This window comes from Lipophrys pholis, assembly GCF_963383615.2.
Source record: "Lipophrys pholis genome assembly, chromosome: 17".
Classification (NCBI taxonomy): Eukaryota; Metazoa; Chordata; class Actinopteri; order Blenniiformes; family Blenniidae; genus Lipophrys; species Lipophrys pholis.
Genome location: NC_137643.1, coordinates 26843869 through 26863928, shown reverse-complemented (window position 1 = coordinate 26863928; position 20060 = coordinate 26843869). Strand labels below are relative to the sequence as shown.

At 46.4% G+C, this 20060-nt stretch overlaps 1 protein-coding gene across 2 annotated transcripts in view; it reads right to left on the bottom strand.

The window, feature by feature from the left end:
- arhgef2a (Rho guanine nucleotide exchange factor (GEF) 2a) overlaps nucleotides 1-20060 on the bottom strand; it is an 82528-nt gene that overhangs the window by 40428 nt on the left and 22040 nt on the right. For both annotated transcript variants that reach the window (XM_080485267.1, XM_080485268.1), the window contains exons 4-6: nucleotides 14306-14354; nucleotides 13266-13398; nucleotides 12714-12823 (exon numbers count right to left, since the gene is read on the bottom strand). In XM_080485267.1, the coding sequence (XP_080341393.1) occupies nucleotides 12714-12823; nucleotides 13266-13398; nucleotides 14306-14354 (292 nt within the window). The remainder of the gene's footprint in view (nucleotides 1-12713; nucleotides 12824-13265; nucleotides 13399-14305; nucleotides 14355-20060) is intronic.

The following is a 20060-nucleotide window of genomic DNA, read 5'->3' as shown; positions in this document are numbered from 1 at the left end:
ACGCAGTCGTTAAACAGGAAGAGGTCGTCAACATACAAACAGGACGCAGTCGTCAAACAGGAAGAAGTCGTCAAACAGGTAGAACTCGTCAACATACAAACAGGACACAGTCGTTAAACAGGAAGAGGTCGTCAACATACAGATAGAACGCAGTCGTCAAACAGGAAGAAGTCGTCAACATACAAACAGGACGCAGTCGTCATCATACAGATAGAACGCAGTCGTCAAACAGGAAGAAGTCGTCAACATACAAACAGGACGCAGTCGTCAACATACAGATAGAACGCAGTCGTCAAACAGGACGCAGTCGTCAAACAGGTAGAAGTCGTCAACATACAAACAGGACACAGTCGTTAAACAGGAAGAGGTCGTCAACATACAAACAGGACGCAGTCGTCAAATAGGAAGAGGTCGTCAACATACAAACATGACGCAGTCGTCAAATAGGAAGAGGTCGTCAACATACAAACAGGACGCAGTCGTCAACATACAAACAGGACGTAGTCGTCGAACAGGAAGAAGTCGCCAACATACAAACAGGAAGAAGTCGTCAACATACAAACAGAACGCAGTCGTCAACATACAAACAGGACGCAGTCGTCAACATACAAACAGGACGCAGTCATCAATAAAGGAAGAAGTCGTCAACATACAAACAGGACGCAGTCGTCAATAAAGGAAGAAGTCGTCAACATACAAACAGGACGCAGAAGTCAAACAGGGAGAAGTCGTCAACATACAAACAGGACGCAGTTGTCAAAATACAAACAGGACGCAGTCGTCAATAAAGGAAGAAGTCGTCAACATACAAACAGAACGCAGTCGTCAACAAACAAACAGGACGCAGTCGTCAAACAGGAAGAAGTCGTCAACATACAAACAGGACACAGTCGTCAACATACAAACAGGACGCAGTTGTCAACATACAAACAGGACGCAGTCGTCAACATACAAACAGGACGCAGTCATACAACAAGAACAAGTCGTCAACATACAAACAGGACGCAGTTGTCAACATACAAACAGGACACCGTCGTCAACATACAAACAGGACGCAGTTGTCAACATACAAACAGGACGCAGTCATACAACAAGAACAAGTCGTCAACATACAAACAGGACGCAGTTGTCAAAATACAAACAGGACGCAGTCATACAACCAGAACAAGTCGTCAACATACAAACAGGACGCAGTTGTCAACATACAAACAGGACGCAGTTGTCAACATACAAACAGGACGCAGTAGTCAAACAGGAAGAAGTCGTCAACACACAAACAGGACGATGTCGACAAACAGTAAGAAGTCGTCAACATACAAACATGACGCAGTCGTCAACATACAAACAGGACGCAGTTGTCAAACAGGAAGAAGTCGTCAACATACAAACAGGAAGCAGTCGTCAAACAGGAAGAGGTCGTCGACATACAAACAGGACGCAGTCGTCAATAAAGGAAGAAGTCATCAACATAAAGACAGGACGCAGTCGTCAAACAGGAAGAAGTCGTCAACATACAAACAGGACGCAGTCGTCAAACAGGAAGAAGTCGTCAACATACAAACAGGACGCAGTCGTCAAACAGGAAGAAGTCGTCAACATACAAACAGATCCCAGTCGTCAAACAGGAAGAAGTCGTCAACATACAAACAGGACGCAGTCGTCAAACAGGAAGAACTCGTCAACATACAAACAGGACGCAGTCGTCAACATACAAACAGGACGCAGTTTTCAACGTACAAACATACAAACAGGAAGAAGTCGTCAACATACAAACAGGACGCAGTTGTCAAAATACAAACAGGACGCAGTCGTCAATAAAGGAAGAAGTCGTCAACATACAAACAGAACGCAGTCGTCAACAAACAAACAGGACGCAGTCGTCAAACAGGAAGAAGTCGTCAACATACAAACAGGACACAGTCGTCAACATACAAACAGGACGCAGTTGTCAACATACAAACAGGACGCAGTCGTCAACATACAAACAGGACGCAGTCATACAACAAGAACAAGTCGTCAACATACAAACAGGACGCAGTTGTCAACATACAAACAGGACACAGTCGTCAACATACAAACAGGACGCAGTTGTCAACATACAAACAGGACGCAGTCATACAACAAGAACAAGTCGTCAACATACAAACAGGACGCAGTTGTCAACATACAAACAGGACGCAGTCATACAACCAGAACAAGTCGTCAACATACAAACAGGACGCAGTTGTCAACATACAAACAGGACGCAGTTGTCAACATACAAACAGGACGCAGTAGTCAAACAGGAAGAAGTCGTCAACACACAAACAGGACGATGTCGACAAACAGTAAGAAGTCGTCAACATACAAACATGACGCAGTCGTCAACATACAAACAGGACGCAGTTGTCAAACAGGAAGAAGTCGTCAACATACAAACAGGAAGCAGTCGTCAAACAGGAAGAGGTCGTCGACATACAAACAGGACGCAGTCGTCAATAAAGGAAGAAGTCATCAACATAAAGACAGGACGCAGTCGTCAAACAGGAAGAAGTCGTCAACATACAAACAGGACGCAGTCGTCAAACAGGAAGAAGTCGTCAACATACAAACAGGACGCAGTCGTCAAACAGGAAGAAGTCGTCAACATACAAACAGATCCCAGTCGTCAAACAGGAAGAAGTCGTCAACATACAAACAGGACGCAGTCGTCAAACAGGAAGAACTCGTCAACATACAAACAGGACGCAGTCGTCAACATACAAACAGGACGCAGTTTTCAACGTACAAACATACAAACAGGAAGAAGTCGTCAACATACAAACAGGACACAGTCGTCAACATACAAACAGGACGCAGACGTCAAACAGGAAGAAATTTTCAACACACAAACAGGACGATGTCGACAAACAGTAAGAAGTCGTCAACATACAAACATGACGCGGTCGTCAACATACAAACAGGACGCAGTTGTCAAACAGGAAGAAGTCGTCAACATACAAACAGGACACAGTCGTCAAACAGGAAGAAGTCGTCAACATACAAACAGGAACAGTCGTCAAACAGAAAGAAGTCGTCAACATACAAACAGGAACAGTCGTCAAATGGGAAGAAGTCGTCAACATACAAACAAGCAGTTGTCAACAAACAAACAGGAAGAAGACGTCAACATACAAACAGGACGCAGTTGTTAACATACAAACATACAAACAGGACGCAGTCGTCAACATACAGACAGAACGCAGTCGTCAAACAGGAAGAAGTCGTCAAAATACAAACAGGACTCAGTCGTCAACATACAAACAGAACAACGTTGTTAACATACAAACAGGACGCAGTCGTCAAACAGGAAGAAGTCGTCAACATACAAACAGGACACAGTCGTCAAACAGGAAGAAGTCGCCAACATACAAACAGGACGTAGTCGTCGAACAGGAAGAAGTCGCCAACATACAAACAGGAAGAAGTCGTCAACATACAAACAGGACGCAGTTGTCAACATACAAACAGGACGCAGTCGTCAATAAAGGAAGAAGTCGTCAACATACAAACAGAACGCAGTCGTCAACAAACAAACAGGACGCAGTCGTCAAACAGGAAGAAGTCGTCAACATACAAACAGGACACAGTCGTCAACATACAAACAGGACGCAGTTGTCAACATACAAACAGGACACAGTCGTCAACATACAAACAGGACGCAGTTGTCAACATACAAACAGGACGCAGTCATACAACAAGAACAAGTCGTCAACATACAAACAGGACGCAGTTGTCAACATACAAACAGGACGCAGTCGTCAATAAAGGAAGAAGTCGTCAACATACAAACAGGACGCAGTTGTCAACATACAAACAGGATGCGGTAGTCAAACAGGAAGAAGTCGTCAACACACAAACAGGACGATGTCGACAAACAGTAAGAAGTCGTCAACATACAAACATGACGCAGTCGTCAACATACAAACAGGACGCAGTTGTCAAACAGGAAGAAGTCGTCAACATACAAACAGGAAGCAGTCGTCAAACAGGAAGAGGTCGTCGACATACAAACAGGACGCAGTCGTCAATAAAGGAAGAAGTCATCAACATAAAGACAGGACGCAGTCGTCAAACAGGAAGAAGTCGTCAACATACAAACAGGACGCAGTCGTCAAACAGGAAGAAGTCGTCAACATACAAACAGGACGCAGTCGTCAAACAGGAAGAAGTCGTCAACATAAAAACAGATCCCAGTCGTCAAACAGGAAGAAGTCGTCAACATACAAACAGGACGCAGTCGTCAAACAGGAAGAACTCGTCAACATACAAACAGGACGCAGTCGTCAACATACAAACAGGACGCAGTTTTCAACGTACAAACAGGACGCAGTTGTCAAACAGGAAGAAGTCGTCAACATACAAACAGGACACAGTCGTCAAACAGGAAGAAGTCGTCAACATACAAACAGGACGCAGTTGTCAAACAGGAAGAAGTCGTCAACATACAAACAGGACACAGTCGTCAAACAGGAAGAAGTCGTCAACATACAAACAGGAACAGTCGTCAAATGGGAAGAAGTCGTCAACATACAAACAGGACGCAGTTGTCAACAAACAAACAGGAAGAAGACGTCAACATACAAACAGTACACAGTTGTCAACAAACAAACAGGAAGAAGTCGTCAACATACAAACAGGACGCAGTTGTTAACATACAAACATACAAACAGGACGCAGTCGTCAACATACAGACAGAACGCAGTCGTCAAACAGGAAGAAGTCGCCAACATACAAACAGGAAGAAGTCGTCAACATACAAACAGGATGCAGTTGTCAACATACAAACAGGACGCTGTCGTCAATAAAGGAAGAAGTCGTCAACATACAAACAGAACGCAGTCGTCAACAAACAAACAGGACGCAGTCGTCAAACAGGAAGAAGTCGTCAACATACAAACAGGACACAGTCGTCAACATACAAACAGGACGCAGTTGTCAACATACAAACAGGACGCAGTCATACAACAAGAAGAAGTCGTCAACATACAAACAGGACGCAGTTGTCAACATACAAACAGGACGCAGTCGTCAATAAAGGAAGAAGTCGTCGACATACAAACAGGACGCAGTCGTCGACATACAAACAGGACGCAGTCATACAACAAGAAGAAGTCGTCAACATACAAACAGGACGCAGTCGTCAATAAAGGAAGAAGTCGTCAACATACAAACAGGACGCAGTCGTCGACATACAAACAGGACGCAGTCATACAACAAGAAGAAGTCGTCAACATACAAACAGGACGCAGTCGTCAAACAGGAAGAAGTCGTCAAAATAAAAACAGGACACAGTCGTCAAACAGGAAGAAGTCATCAACATACAAACAGGACACAGTCGTCAACATACAAACAGGACGCAGTCGTCAAACAGGAAGAAGTCGTCAAAATAAAAACAGGACACAGTCGTCAAACAGGAAGAAGTCATCAACATACAAACAGGACACAGTCGTCAACATACAAACAGGACGCAGTCATACAACAGGAAGAAGTCGTCAACATACAAACACGACGCAGTCGTCAAACAGGAAGAAGTCGTCAACTTACAAACAGGACACAGTTGTCAACATACAAACAGGATGAAGTCGTCAACATAAAAACAGGACACAGTCGTCAAACAGGAAGAAGTCATCAACATACAAACAGGACACAGTCGTCAACATACAAACAGGACGCAGTTGTCAACATACAAACAGGACGCAGTCGTCAAACAGGAAGAAGTCATCAACATACAAACAGGACACAGTCGTCAACATACAAACAGGACGCAGTCATACAACAGGAAGAAGCGTCAACATACAAACAGGACGCAGTCGTCAAACAGGAAGAAGTCGTCAACATACAAACAGATCCCAGTCGTCAACATACAAACAGGACGCAGTCGTCAAACAGGAAGAACTCGTCAACATACAAACAGGACGCAGTCGTCAACATACAAACAGGAAGAACTCGTCAACATACAAACATACAAACATGAAGAAGTCGTCAACATACAAACAGGACACAGTCGTCAACATACAAACAGGACGCAGTCGTCAAACGGGAAGAAGCGTCAACAGTCAAACAGGACGCAGTTGTCAACATACAAACAGATCCCAGTCGTCAAACAGGAAGAAGTCGTCAACATACAAACATACAAACAGGAAGAAGTCGTCAACATACAAACAGGACGCACTCATCAAACAGGAAGAAGTCGTCAACATACAAACAGGACGCAGTCGTCAAATGGGAAGAACTCGTCAACATACAAACAGGAAGAAGTCGTCAACATACAAACAGGACGCAGTCGTCAAACGGGAAGAAGTCGTCAACATACAAACAGGACGCAGTCATCAAACAGGAAGAAGTCGTCAACATACAAACAGGACACTGTCGTCAAACGGGAAGAACTCGTCAACATACAAACAGGACGCAGTCATCAAACAGGAAGAAGTCGTCAACATACAAACAGGACGCAGTTGTCAACATACAAACAGGACGCAGTCGTGAAACAGGAAGAAGTCGCCAACATACAAACAGGACGCAGTCGTCAAACAGGAAGAAGTCGTCAACATACAAACAGGACGCAGTCGTGAAACAGGAAGAAGTCGTCAACATACAAACAAGACGCAGTCGTCAACATACAAACAGGAAGAAGTCGTCAACATACAAACAGGAAGCAGTCGTCCAACAGGAAGAATTCATCAACATACAAACAGGACGCAGTCGTCAAACAGGAAGAGGTCGTCGACATACAAACAGGACGCAGTCGTCAAACAGGAAGAGGTCGTCGACATACAAACAGGACGCAGTCGACAATAAAGGAAGAAGTCATCAACATAAAGACAGGACACAGTCGTCAAACAGGAAGAAGTCGTCAACATACAAACAGGACGCAGTCGTCAACATACAAACAGGACGCAGTCGTCAAACAGGAAGAAGTCGTCAACATACAAACAGGACGCAGTCGTCAAACAGGAAGAAGTCGTCAAACAGGAAGAAGTCGTCGACATACAAACAGGACACAGTCTTCAAACGGGAAGAAGTCGTCAACATACAAACAGGACGCAGTTGTCAACATACAAACAGGACGCAGTCGTCAAACGGGAAGAAGTCGTCAACATACAAACAGGAAGAAGTTGTCAACGTACAAACAGGATGCAGTTGTCAACATACAAACAGGACGCAGTCATACAACAGGAAGAAGTCGTCAACATACAAACAGGACGCAGTCGTCAACATACAAACAGGAAGAAGTTGTCAACGTACAAACAGGACGCAGTTGTCAACATACAAACAGGACGCAGTCATACAACAGGAAGAAGTCGTCAACATACAAACAGGACGCAGTCGTCAAACAGGAAGAAGTCGTCAACATACAAACAAGACGCAGTCGTCAACATACAAACAGGAAGAAGTCGTCAACATACAAACAGGACGCAGTCGTCAAACAGGAAGAGGTCGTCGACATACAAAAAGAACGCAGTCGTCAATAAAGGAAGAAGTCGTCAACATACAAACAGGACGCAGTCGTCAAACGGGAAGAACTCGTCAACATACAAACAGGACGCAGTCATCAAACAGGAAGAAGTCGTCAACATACAAACAGGACGCAGTCATCAAACAGGAAGAAGTCGTCAACATACAAACAGGACACAGTCGTCAACATACAAACAGGACGCAGTTGTCAACATACAAACAGGACGCAGTCATGAAACAGGAAGAAGTCGCCAACATACAAACAGGACGCAGTCGTCAAACAGGAAGAAGTCGTCAACATACAAACAGGACGCAGTCGTCAACATACAAAGAGGACGCAGTCGTCAAACAGGAAGAATTCGTCAACATAAAGACAGGACGCAGTCGTCAAACAGGAAGAAGTCGTCAACATACAAACAGGACGCAGTCGTCAAACAGGAAGAAGTCGTCAAACAGGAAGAAGTCGTCGACATACAAACAGGACACAGTCTTCAAACGGGAAGAAGTCGTCAACATACAAACAGGACACAGTCTTCAAACGGGAAGAAGTCGTCAACATACAAACAGGACGCAGTTGTCAAACAGGAAGAGGTCGTCGACATACAAACAGGACACAGTCTTCAAACGGGAAGAAGTCGTCAACATACAAACAGGACGCAGTTGTCAACATACAAACAGGACGCAGTCGTCAAACGGGAAGAAGTCGTCAACATACAAACAGGACGCAGTCGTCAACATACAAACAGGAAGAAGTTGTCAACGTACAAACAGGACGCAGTTGTCAACATACAAACAGGACGCAGTCATACAACAGGAAGAAGTTGTCAACATACAAACAGGACGCAGTCGTCAATAAAGGAAGAAGTCGTCAACATACAAACAGGACGCAGTCGTCAAACAGGAAGAAGTCGTCAACATACAAACAGGACGCAGTCGTCAACATACAAACAGGACGCTGTCGTCAAACAGGAAGAAGTCGTCAACATATAAACAGGACGCAGTCGTCAAACAGGAAGAAGTCGTCAACATAGAAACAGGACGCAGTCGTCAAACAGGAAGAAATCATCAACATACAAACAGGACGCAGTCGTCAAACAGGAAGAAGTCGTCAAACAGGAAGAAGTCGTCAACATACAAACAGGACGCAGTCGTCAAACAGGAAGAAGTCGTCAACATACAAACAGGACGCAGTCGTCAAACAGGAAGAAGCCGTCAACATACAAACAGGACGCAGTCGTCAAACAGGAAGAAGTCGTCAACATACAAACAGGACGCAGTCGTCAACATACAAACATACAAACAGGACGCAGTTGTCAACACACAAACATACAAACAGGACGCAGTTGTCAACATACAAACAGAACGCAGTCGTCAACATACAAACAGAACCCAGTCGACAAACAGGAAGAACTCGTCAACATACAAACAGGACGCAGTAGTCAAACAGGAAGCAGCCATCCATCAGGAAGCAGTCATCAACCAGGAAGTAGTTGTCAAACAGGAAGCAGTCGTCTCGGACCTTGGAGTAATCGGTCCTAGGAGTCCCTGAATGAAGACATTAACACATAGGATCCACTCCTTCATGTCATTGACACTGTCCAGCTGCAGTGTTTGGATCTGACTGAATAATATAGACAACTCAAATCTTCTCTTTCACATCAAACTCACTACAAACTCACATCCAATGAACATAATCCCATGTTTATTGGAAATAATCTCACTTTGCTTGTCAGGTGATCTCACAGAAATTAAAAGAGAATTAAAGCTGCAAGCAGCGTTGGTCGGGACCTCAACCGTTGCGGGACTCTTGCCCGTCGGGGATTCCTAAACCCATAAGGCCACCCAGTCCAGGTTGGGCTCAAAAGTGGGCGGGATCCAGCTTCTTAGCTAGTGATTTGTAACCCCAGTGCCCCCACAAGGCCACCCACCAAATATCAGCTCAATTGAACAAACTTTGTTAGCATCCTAACCCTAAGGCATGGTCAAAAGTTGGCAGGATCTAGCTAATTAGCTAGTGATCCGTAACCGTAGCGCCCCCATAAGGCCACCCACCAAATATCAGCTCAATCGAACAAACTTTGTTAGCATGCTTAGACTTGTTAATACCTGAAAATCACACAGGTTAATCCCCCAGGTGTTCCTGACCTGGAATCTGGTCTTATCTCACATGCTAACCAGTTAAGTCAACACGCCTAGCATTAGCATTAAAAAGCATTGAAAGCATTAGCATTATGTCACAGTGCACAGTAGCATGTTAGCTCATCCACAAAGCACACATGGTAGCTTCATTATATAGCCATTTATAGCAGGACAAGCACTGTCATGGTATTGCGCAATCCTGGGTGTGACTGAGGTGAGACTGACAGAACAGTCCGGAAGGTATGACATCATCCTGGGTGTGACTGAGGTGAGACTGACGGAACAGTCCGGAAGGTATGACATCATCCTGGGTGTGACTGAGGTGACACTGACAGAACATTCCGGAAGGTATGACATCATCCTGGGTGTGGGTTTACACAGCGGGGTGTGGCCGCCTGCCTTAATTAGTGGATCTGGACAGAGTGTGAGGAGAAGGATTTTCAGAAAATATTTTGGAAACAACTCCTCTGAATCCATACTTGTCGGGCACATATCTGGATAAAAATATCATTTCTTGAGAGGAATTTTTGTCCTCTTTCAGTCTGTGTGGGTTTGGAATCAGTCACACGTAACCTTTAGACAGTAGGAGTCGCTGCTTGACGCAACCGCACGATGTTGCTCCATCAGACTCAATGTTAAATTTCTTTGTCACAGCATTGTTCTCCTTCGTCAAAAAGTCCATTTTGGATGGAATTTTGCCCACAATTTTTACATCAGCGTGTTCGTAAGGTTCTTGTGGCGCTTGTGATGTGCGATCGTTTTGTGACTCAGAATGACGGTTTAGCCACAGTCGACATTTGTTCGGACTGTTCTGTCATAGTGGTTTTTGAGGCGAAATTTCGGTTTTCCCATGTATTTGGATGAGAGGAAGGGAGGAGGAGGGAGGAGGAGGGAGACGGAGGGAGGAGGAGGGAGACGGAGGGATGAGGAAGGAAGGAGGAAGGAGGAGGAGGGAGGAGGGAGGAGGAGGGAGGAGGAGAGAGGAGGAGGAGGGAGGAGGAGGGAGGAGGAAGGAAGGAGGAGGGAGGAGGAGGGAGGAGGGAGGAGGGAGGAGGAGGGAGGAGGAGGGAGGAGGAGAGAGGAGGGAGGAGGAGGGAGGAGGAGGGAGACGGAGGGATGAGGAAGGAAGGAGGAAGGAGGAGGAGGGAGGAGGGAGGAGGAGGGAGGAGGAGGGAGGAGGAGGGAGGAGGAGGGAGGAGGAGGGAGGAGGAGAGAGGAGGAGGAGGGAGGAGGAGGGAGGAGGAAGGAAGGAGGAGGGAGGAGGAGGGAGGAGGGAGGAGGGAGGAGGAGGGAGGAGGAAGGAAGGAGGAGGGAGGAGGAGGGAGGAGGGAGGAGGAGGGAGGAGGAGGGAGGAGGAGGGAGGAGGAGAGAGGAGGGAGGAGGGAGGAGGGAGGAGGGAGGAGGGAGGAGGAGGGAGGAGGAGGGAGGAGGAGGAAGGAGGAGGGAGGAGGAGAGAGGAGGGAGGAGGAGGGAGGAGGAGGGAGGAGGAGAGAGGAGGGAGGAGGAGGGAGGAGGAGGGAGGAGGAGGGAGGAGGAGGAAGGAGGAGGGAGGAGGAGGGAGGAGGAGAAAGGAGGGAGGAGGAGGGAGGAGGAGGGAGGAGGAGGGAGGAGGAGAGAGGAGGGAGGAGGGAGGAGGGAAGAGGGAGGAGGAGGGAGGAGGAGGGAGGAGGAAGGAGGAGGGAGGAGGAGGGAGGAGGAGAGAGGAGGGAGGAGGAGGGAGGAGGAGGGAGGAGGAGGGAGGAGGGAGGAGGGAGGAGGAGGGAGGAGGGAGGAGGAGAGAGGAGGGAGGAGGAGGGAGGAGGAGGGAGGAGGAGGGAGGAGGAGGAAGGAGGAGGGAGGAGGAGGGAGGAGGAGAAAGGAGGGAGGAGGAGGGAGGAGGAGGGAGGAGGAGGGAGGAGGAGGGAGGAGGAGAGAGGAGGGAGGAGGGAGGAGGGAAGAGGGAGGAGGAGGGAGGAGGAGGGAGGAGGAAGGAGGAGGGAGGAGGAGGGAGGAGGAGAGAGGAGGGAGGAGGAGGGAGGAGGAGGGAGGAGGAGGGAGGAGGAGGGAGGAGGGAGGAGGGAGGAGGAGGGAGGAGGGAGGAGGAGAGAGGAGGGAGGAGGGAGGAGGGAGGAGGGAGGAGGAGGAGGGAGGAGGAGAGAGGAGGGAGGAGGGAGGAGGGGGGAGGTGGGAGGAGGGAGGAAGGAGGAGGGAGGAAGGAGGAGGGAGGAGGGGGGAGGAGGAGGGAGGAGGAGAGAGGAGGGAGGAGGGAGGAGGGGGGAGGTGGGAGGAGGGAGGAAGGAGGAGGGAGGAGGGGGGAGGAGGAGGGAGGAGGCGTGATTCTGCGTTGGAAACTTTGAGGGCTCATAACTACAAAACCGGACGAATAATAAAAAATCTGTTCAAAATTTTTGAAGAGGACAATCTCTTGCCTGGGGGGCCTAACCCCCCAGCATAACCCCCCCCCCCCCCCCCAGTGTGTGAGTGTGTCTGTGTAGTGGTGGGGGTGGGTGTATCTATCAAGATCGGGGGAGGGATCATGGAAAGTGTGCGGGGGTATATGAGGCCTCTGGGGGGGGAGAGTTGACTGTCCTCCGACCGGGCCTGGTCGGACCTTCGCTTATCCTGGTCTGGGGGAGTAGCTGGTCCGGGGCGCCGGGAGCCATCTCTGTCTTGCCGGGTTTGGGGGGGCAGTAGGTGGGCCGGCTCCCGGGGGTGCGGCGGGCTTCGCTGCCAGGAGTGGGGGGGACTCTCAGCCTGCTCGGCCCGGGGGCCCTGCTCCAGCCTTTCTCGGTTTGGCGGCTTGAGTCGGGGCCTGGGGCCCTTTATCCTTCTCCCGTGGGCTCCTCTTGCCTCGAGGGGGGGGGGTTCTCTCTGCATCATCATTTGCTCAAACTTTACAAATCATGTTCCTCTTTTGTTGTTTCTTTGTTAATTTATGTTCCTGATTCATGTTACTGTCTAGACAGAGCTGCTCAGGCTGGTTAATCTAGAAAATCATGTTACTGATGTTACTTCGACAACATAATCTAAGAACCAGGCCCTGACAGGAACCAGACTCTAAGAAGAACCAGACTCTGAGAGAAACCAGACTGTGCTGGAAGTTGGTGATGTTCTGGTACCGTCGTCATTCAGTGACTCCACCGACATGGCCCGGTTCCTGAAGCTCAGCGAGTCCGTGGACTGGGACAAGATCCTGCGCAGGCCCAGAGGAGAGTCATCATTCAGAGTCCTGCAGAACATGAAAAAACCCTGGTGAAAACTACTGGAGAACCACAAGTCACAACCAAGAGAACCACGAGCCATTAAGAGAACCATGAGTCACTACCAAGAGAACCATTAGACAATACCACGAGAACCCAAGTCACTACCATGTGGACAACGAGTCATTACCAAGAGAACGACGAGAAATTAACAGAACCATGAGTCAAAACCAAGAGAACCACGAGGCACTACCAAGAGAACCATGAATCATTACCATGATAACACGAGTCACTACCAAGAGAACCACGAGTCACTACTAAGAGAAGCACGACTCATTAAGAGCAGAAAAAGCCTCTAAGAGAACCACAAGTCATTAGAAAGAGCACCAGACTCATCGTTTGATGTTTTTGGTTTCTCGTGTCAGCGACTCGCTGATGGTAGCACTTCCTGTGGGCGTGGCCGCCGCTCACCCAGCGATATTGTTGGTGGAGACGCTCTTGGAGAGCAACAGACCGGAACGACCGCGACGAGAACCCAGCAGCGACTGACGGAAGCTGTCCGACGGGTAGACGGCCGAAGATGGACGCTCCCGGAGCCCTGGAGCTGAACAGAGAACAGAGAGACGATAAAGAGGAGGATGTTGAGCTATGATGAAGAGGTGGATAATGAGCCAGGATGAAGAACTAGGATGAAGAGGAGAAAGAAGGACCAGGATGAAGAGGAGAATGAATAGCCAGGATGAAGGGGAGAATGAACAGCCTAGATGAAGGGGAGAATGAACAGCCAGGATGAAGAGGAGAATGAATAGCCAGGATGAAGAGGAGAATGAACAGCCAGGATGAAGAGGAGAATGAATAGCCAGGATGAAGAGGAGAATGAACAGCCAGGATGAAGAGGAGAAAGAAGGACCAGAATGAAGAGGAGAATGAAGAGTCAGGATGAAGAGGGGAGTGAACAGCCAGGATGAAGAGGAGAAAGAAGGACCAGGATGAAGATGAGAATGAACAGCCAGGATGAAGAGGAGAAAGAAGAGCCAGGATGAAGAGGAGAATGAGCAGCCAGGATGAAGAGGAGAAAGAAGTGCCAGGATGAAGAGGAGAATGAGCAGCCAGGATGAAGAGGAGAAAGAAGTGCCAGGATGAAGAGGAGAATGAAGAGCGAGCATGAAGAGGAGAATGAAGTGCCAGGATGAAGAGGAGAAAGAAGAGCCAGCATGAAGAGGAGAATGAAGAGCCAGCATGAAGAGGAGAAAGAAGAGCCAGGATGAAGAGGAGAATGAAGAGCCAGGATGAAGAGGAGAATGAAGAGCGAGCATGAAGAGGAGAATGAAGAGCCAGGATCAAGAGATTGATGAAGAAGAGGATGAAGAGCTAGGATGAAGAGACGGATGGGGTGCCAGGATGAAGAGACCGAAACGAGTGTGAGGATGAAGGGTGAGGATGAAGACAGGAAAACAGTGAAAGAGAACAGATGAGAAGAACGACTCTGTGACGGTGAAGAATCATCCTACTTTTCGTTCTGAGTGTCACGTTGTTCTTCATCAGCGTCGTTTTCTGCTGCTGTGGTCAGAAACAAACAACACCGTCATTAAACAAACACCACCACTAAACAATTAACACCGTCATTAAACAAACACCACCACTAAACAATTAACACCGTCATTAAACAAACACCTCCATTAAACAATTAACACCGTCATTAAACAAACACCACCATTAAACAATTAACACCGTCATTAAACAAACACCACCACTAAACAAACACCGTCATTAAACAAACACCACCACTAAACAATTAACACCGTCATTAAACAAACACCACCATTAAACAATTAACACCGTCATTAAACAAACACCACCACTAAACAAACACCGTCATTAAACAAACACCACCACTAAACAATTAACACCGTCATTAAACAAACACCTCCATTAAACAATTAACACCGTCATTAACAAACACCACCACTAAACAATTAACACCGTCATTAAACAAACACCACCACTAAACAATTAACACCGTCATTAAACAAACACCACCACTAAACAATTAACACCGTCATTAAACAAACACCACCACTAAACAAACACCGTCATTAAACAAACACCACCACTAAACAATTAACACCGTCATTAAACAAACACCTCCATTAAACAATTAACACCGTCATTAACAAACACCACCACTAAACAATTAACACCGTCATTAAACAAACAACACTACCATTAAACAAACAACACCACTAAACAATTAACACCGTCATTAACAAACACCACCACCATTAAACAATTTACACCATAATTAAACAAACAACACCGCCAATAAACAATTAACACCGTCATTAACAAACAACACCACCATTAAACAAACAACACCACCCTTAAACAAACAACGCAGTCATTCAACAAACAACACCACCCTTAAACAAACAACACCACCCTTAAACAAACAACACCACCATTAAACAATCAACACCGTCATTAAACAAACAACAGTCATTAAACAAACAGTCATTAAACAAACACCACCAATAAACAATTAATACCGTCATTAAACAAACACCACCATTAAACAATTAACACCGTCATTAAACAAACACCTCCATTAAACAATTAACACCGTCATTAAACAAACACCACCACTAAACAATTAACACCGTCATTAAACAAACACCACCACTAAACAATTAACACCGTCATTAAACAAACACCACCATTAAACAATTAACACCGTCATTAAACAAACACCACCACTAAACAATTAACACCGTCATTAAACAATTAACACCACCATTAAACAAACAACACCACTAAACAATTAACGCCGTCATTAAACAAACACCACCATTAAACAATTAACACCGTCATTAACAAACAACACCACCATTAAACAATTTACACCATAATTAAACAAACAACACCGCCAATAAACAATTAACACCGTCATTAACAAACAACACCACCATTAAACAATTTACACCATAATTAAACAAACAACACCGCCAATAAACAATTAACACCGTCATTAACAAACAACACCACCATTAAACAAACAACACCACCCTTAAACAAACAACGCAGTCATTCAACAAACAACACCACCCTTAAACAAACAACACCACCCTTAAACAAACAACACCACCATTAAACAATCAACACCGTCATTAAACAAACAACAGTCATTAAACAAACAGCATTGTTATTAAACAAACAGCATTGTTATTAAACAAACAAGATTGTTATTAAACAAACAACAGTCATTAAACAAACAACAGTCATTAAACAAACAACATTGTCATTAAACAAACAACAGTCATTAAACAAACAACATTGTTATTAAACAAACAACAGTCATTAAACAAACAACAGTCATTAAACAAACAACATTGTTATTAAACAAACAACATTGTTATTAAACAAACAATGCCTTCACTCACCCTGACCATAAACTAGCACTCCTCTATTATTTTCCCCTCCAGGACCAGAATCAGAGCATGATGATAAACGAGGGTCTGAACAGTCGCAGGGTTTTTGTACTACGTCAGTAAAGGTTGTTTTAACTGCAGATGTTTCAGCTGATGTTTCCATTATTACTATTATCATTGTTAACATCATGAGTACTATAGTAGTAGTACTCAAGGTGCTGGTAGTAATAATTCAAGCCTGGGAGTTTCAAACCTTGTGTTGAGAGTCACATGAAAAGTACTCTTGATAAAAGTAAGAGTAAAAGCAGCGATGTAGTTATTTAGTGACGGAGAGAGACGGAGACAGAGAGAGACGGAGAGAGACGGAGACAGAGAGAGACGGAGACAGAGAGAGACGGAGAGAGACGGAGACAGAGAGAGACGGAGACAGAGAGAGACGGAGACAGAGAGAGACGGAGAGAGACGGAGACAGAGAGAGACGGAGACAGAGAGAGACGGAGACAGAGAGAGACGGAGACAGAGAGAGACGGAGACAGAGAGAGACGGAGACAGAGAGAGACGGAGACAGAGAGAGACGGAGACAGAGAGAGATGGAGACAGAGAGAGATGGAGACAGAGAGAGACGGAGACAGAGAGAGACGGAGACAGAGAGAGATGGAGACAGAGAGAGACGGAGACATTTACACTTTCTTACTTTGTAAATTCCATAATTGTTGTTTCAGTGCTGCTTTGCTTTCTCTTCTCATTTCATCATTTATTCTTTTTAATTATTTGAAGTATAAAAACTGCTCTATAAATGCACTTGTTAGTACTATTGTTGTACTTTGTGTTCTAATACACCAGTTAGAAGCCAAATAAACTAAATGAATGAATTGACTGAGCAATCAGTGAGAAAAGTGATGAGACGAGGACATTCCTCTGATGTGTCCTGTCGTCTCAATCCTGAGACCAAGATGAGAATCAGAACGTCTGTTTCTGTTTCTTTAAGTCAGAGATCAGAGGTGAAGAACACTCCTCCACCCAATCCTCCACCCTTCTAGTGGCAGTACTATCAGACAGTAAAACTTGCTTTAAGGTGTTTCCACATCAGCACCAGGAGTTCCTGAGTTCTTCATGTGACCTAATGCATCTGAAGATGGTTCTGGAATGGGCCTGACGTTCCTCATGTTCCTGGAACATCTTTTATCAAGAACCAGCTGTACTGGTGAAGTTAGTAACTGAGCGTGTGGATTAGTAGTGATGTGTTCTACAGAGTGTCAGCATTCGCTCCCTGCAGCATCCTGCTCTCTGATCAACTCCATGGAGGTTCTCTGAATGCTGAGCGCTCTGGAGTGTGTCCACTGTTCAGTAGCTGCTGGGAGAAGACCTGGGGGGGGTGGAGTCATGGGGGGTGGAGTCATGGGGGGTGGAGTCATATACTGTATATATAGAAACCTGACCTGTGTCCCCCCCGGTGGAACACCCGCCTCCACCAGACACCTGAGACGGTGGATCTCATGTCCTCTAGGGTGGTCCTTAAATATGGAAGTTGGACATTCTAAGCTCCAACCCATGAAATTTGTTGGATTAACTGAGAAAACTCTCCTTGTGAATTTTTTTCTCAATTGGACCACCTTGACCCCTCCCTCAGTGACCTTTAATCATTAAATAAAAAGTAATATTCATATTCCATATCCATTATCCAACTTTCAGTCTCTGTCTCAAATATCTGTTTATGTTCCTTTAAGGCTGCTGAGCCGTCTATTGTTTACCTGGTTCTTCTACTGAGGCACCATACCAGCAGTTCTTCTACTGAGACACCATACCAGCAACTCTTCTACTGAGGCACCATACCAGCAGTTCTTCTACTGAGACACCATACCAGCAACTCTTCTACTGAGACACCATACCAGCAGTTCTTCCACTGAGGCACCATACCAGCAGTTCTTCTACTGAGACACCATACCAGCAGTTCTTCCACTGAGGCACCATACCAGCAGTTCTTCTGCTGAGGCACCATACCAGCAGCTCTTCTACTGAGGCACCATACCAGCAGTTCTTCCACTGAGGCACCATACCAGCAGCTCTTCTGCTGAGGCACCATACCAGCAGCTCTTCTACTGAGGCACCATACCAGCAGCTCTTCTACTGAGACACCATACCAGCAGTTCTTCTACTGAGGCACCATACCAGCAACTCTTCTACTGAGACACCATACCAGCAACTCTTCTACTGAGGCACCATACCAGCAGTTCTTCTACTGAGGCACCATACCAGCAACTCTTCTACTGAGACACCATACCAGCAACTCTTCTACTGAGACACCATACCAGCAGCTCTTCTGCTGAGGCACCATACCAGCAGCTCTTCTACTGAGACACCATACCAGCAGCTCTTCTACTGAGACACCATACCAGCAACTCTTCTACTGAGGCACCATACCAGCAGTTCTTCTACTGAGGCACCATACCAGCAACTCTTCTACTGAGACACCATACCAGCAACTCTTCTACTGAGGCACCATACCAGCAGTTCTTCTACTGAGGCACCATACCAGCAACTCTTCTACTGAGACACCATACCAGCAACTCTTCTACTGAGACACCATACCAGCAGCTCTTCTGCTGAGGCACCATACCAGCAGCTCTTCTACTGAGACACCATACCAGCAACTCTTCTACTGAGGCACCATACCAGCAGCTCTTCTACTGAGGCACCATACCAGCAACTCTTCTACTGAGGAACCATACCAGCAACTCTTCTACTGAGGCACCATGCCAGCAGTTCTTCTACTGAGGCACCATACCAGCAACTCTTCTACTGAGACACCATACCAGCAACTCTTCTACTGAGGCACCATACCAGCAGTTCTTCTACTGAGACACCATACCAGCAGTTCTTCTACTGAGGCACCATACCAGCAACTCTTCTACTGAGACACCATACCAGCAACTCTTCTACTGAGGCACCATACCAGCAGTTCTTCTACTGAGACACCATACTAGCAGCTACTGGAGTTAGCTTTCCATTGTATTCTTGGATTAAGGCAACACTGCGCTCAGCATGGTGACTGATGACCGCTATCTGCTGCTGCTGCTGCTGCTGTTATCTGGAAGTCTTCATATCTGGAAGTCTTCACATCTGGAAGTCTTCATATCTGGAGGTCTCCATATCTGGAAGTCTTCATATCTGGAGGTCTTCATATCTGGAAGTCTCCATATCTGGAAGTCTCCATATCTGGAAGTCTTCATATCTGGAAGTCTTCACATCTGGAAGTCTTCATATCTGGAAGTCTTCATATCTGGAGGTCTTCATATCTGGAAGTCTCCATATCTGGAAGTCTTCATATCTGGAAGTCTCCATATCTGGAAGTCTCCATGTCTGGAAGTCTTCATATCTGGAAGTCTTCATGTCTGGAAGTCTCCATGTCTGGAAGTCTTCATATCTGGAAGTCTTCACGCTGCTGCCAAGGAGCAGGATCAGGGTCCAGGAAGCCGTCTTCCAAACTCAGCTTCTGGAAGAATTGTCCTGTGTTGGTTGTTGCCAAGTCTTTCAGCTGGAGTTCAGAAAGAGCTTGATTTGGGGGTGTTGGGTGCTTTTCTGGAGATTCATCTCCCACTGTGGCATGAAGTGTGGTGAGGATTTGCCTCTTTTCCTCCACTGTGATGAGGTGGGTCAAAAAGTGCCAGAGCGACAAGCTCCTCTGAGAGATACCACAGATGCCCTCCGAGTTTGTTCAGGGCTGCCTTAGCTAAGTCCCGGCTGGATTGAGGGTCGGGGTAGGCCATCAAGTCCTGTCTTGGGGCGGCGGCGGCATCTGGTGCCAGTGTCCATGCTTTAGCATACAGGAGACATACGAAGA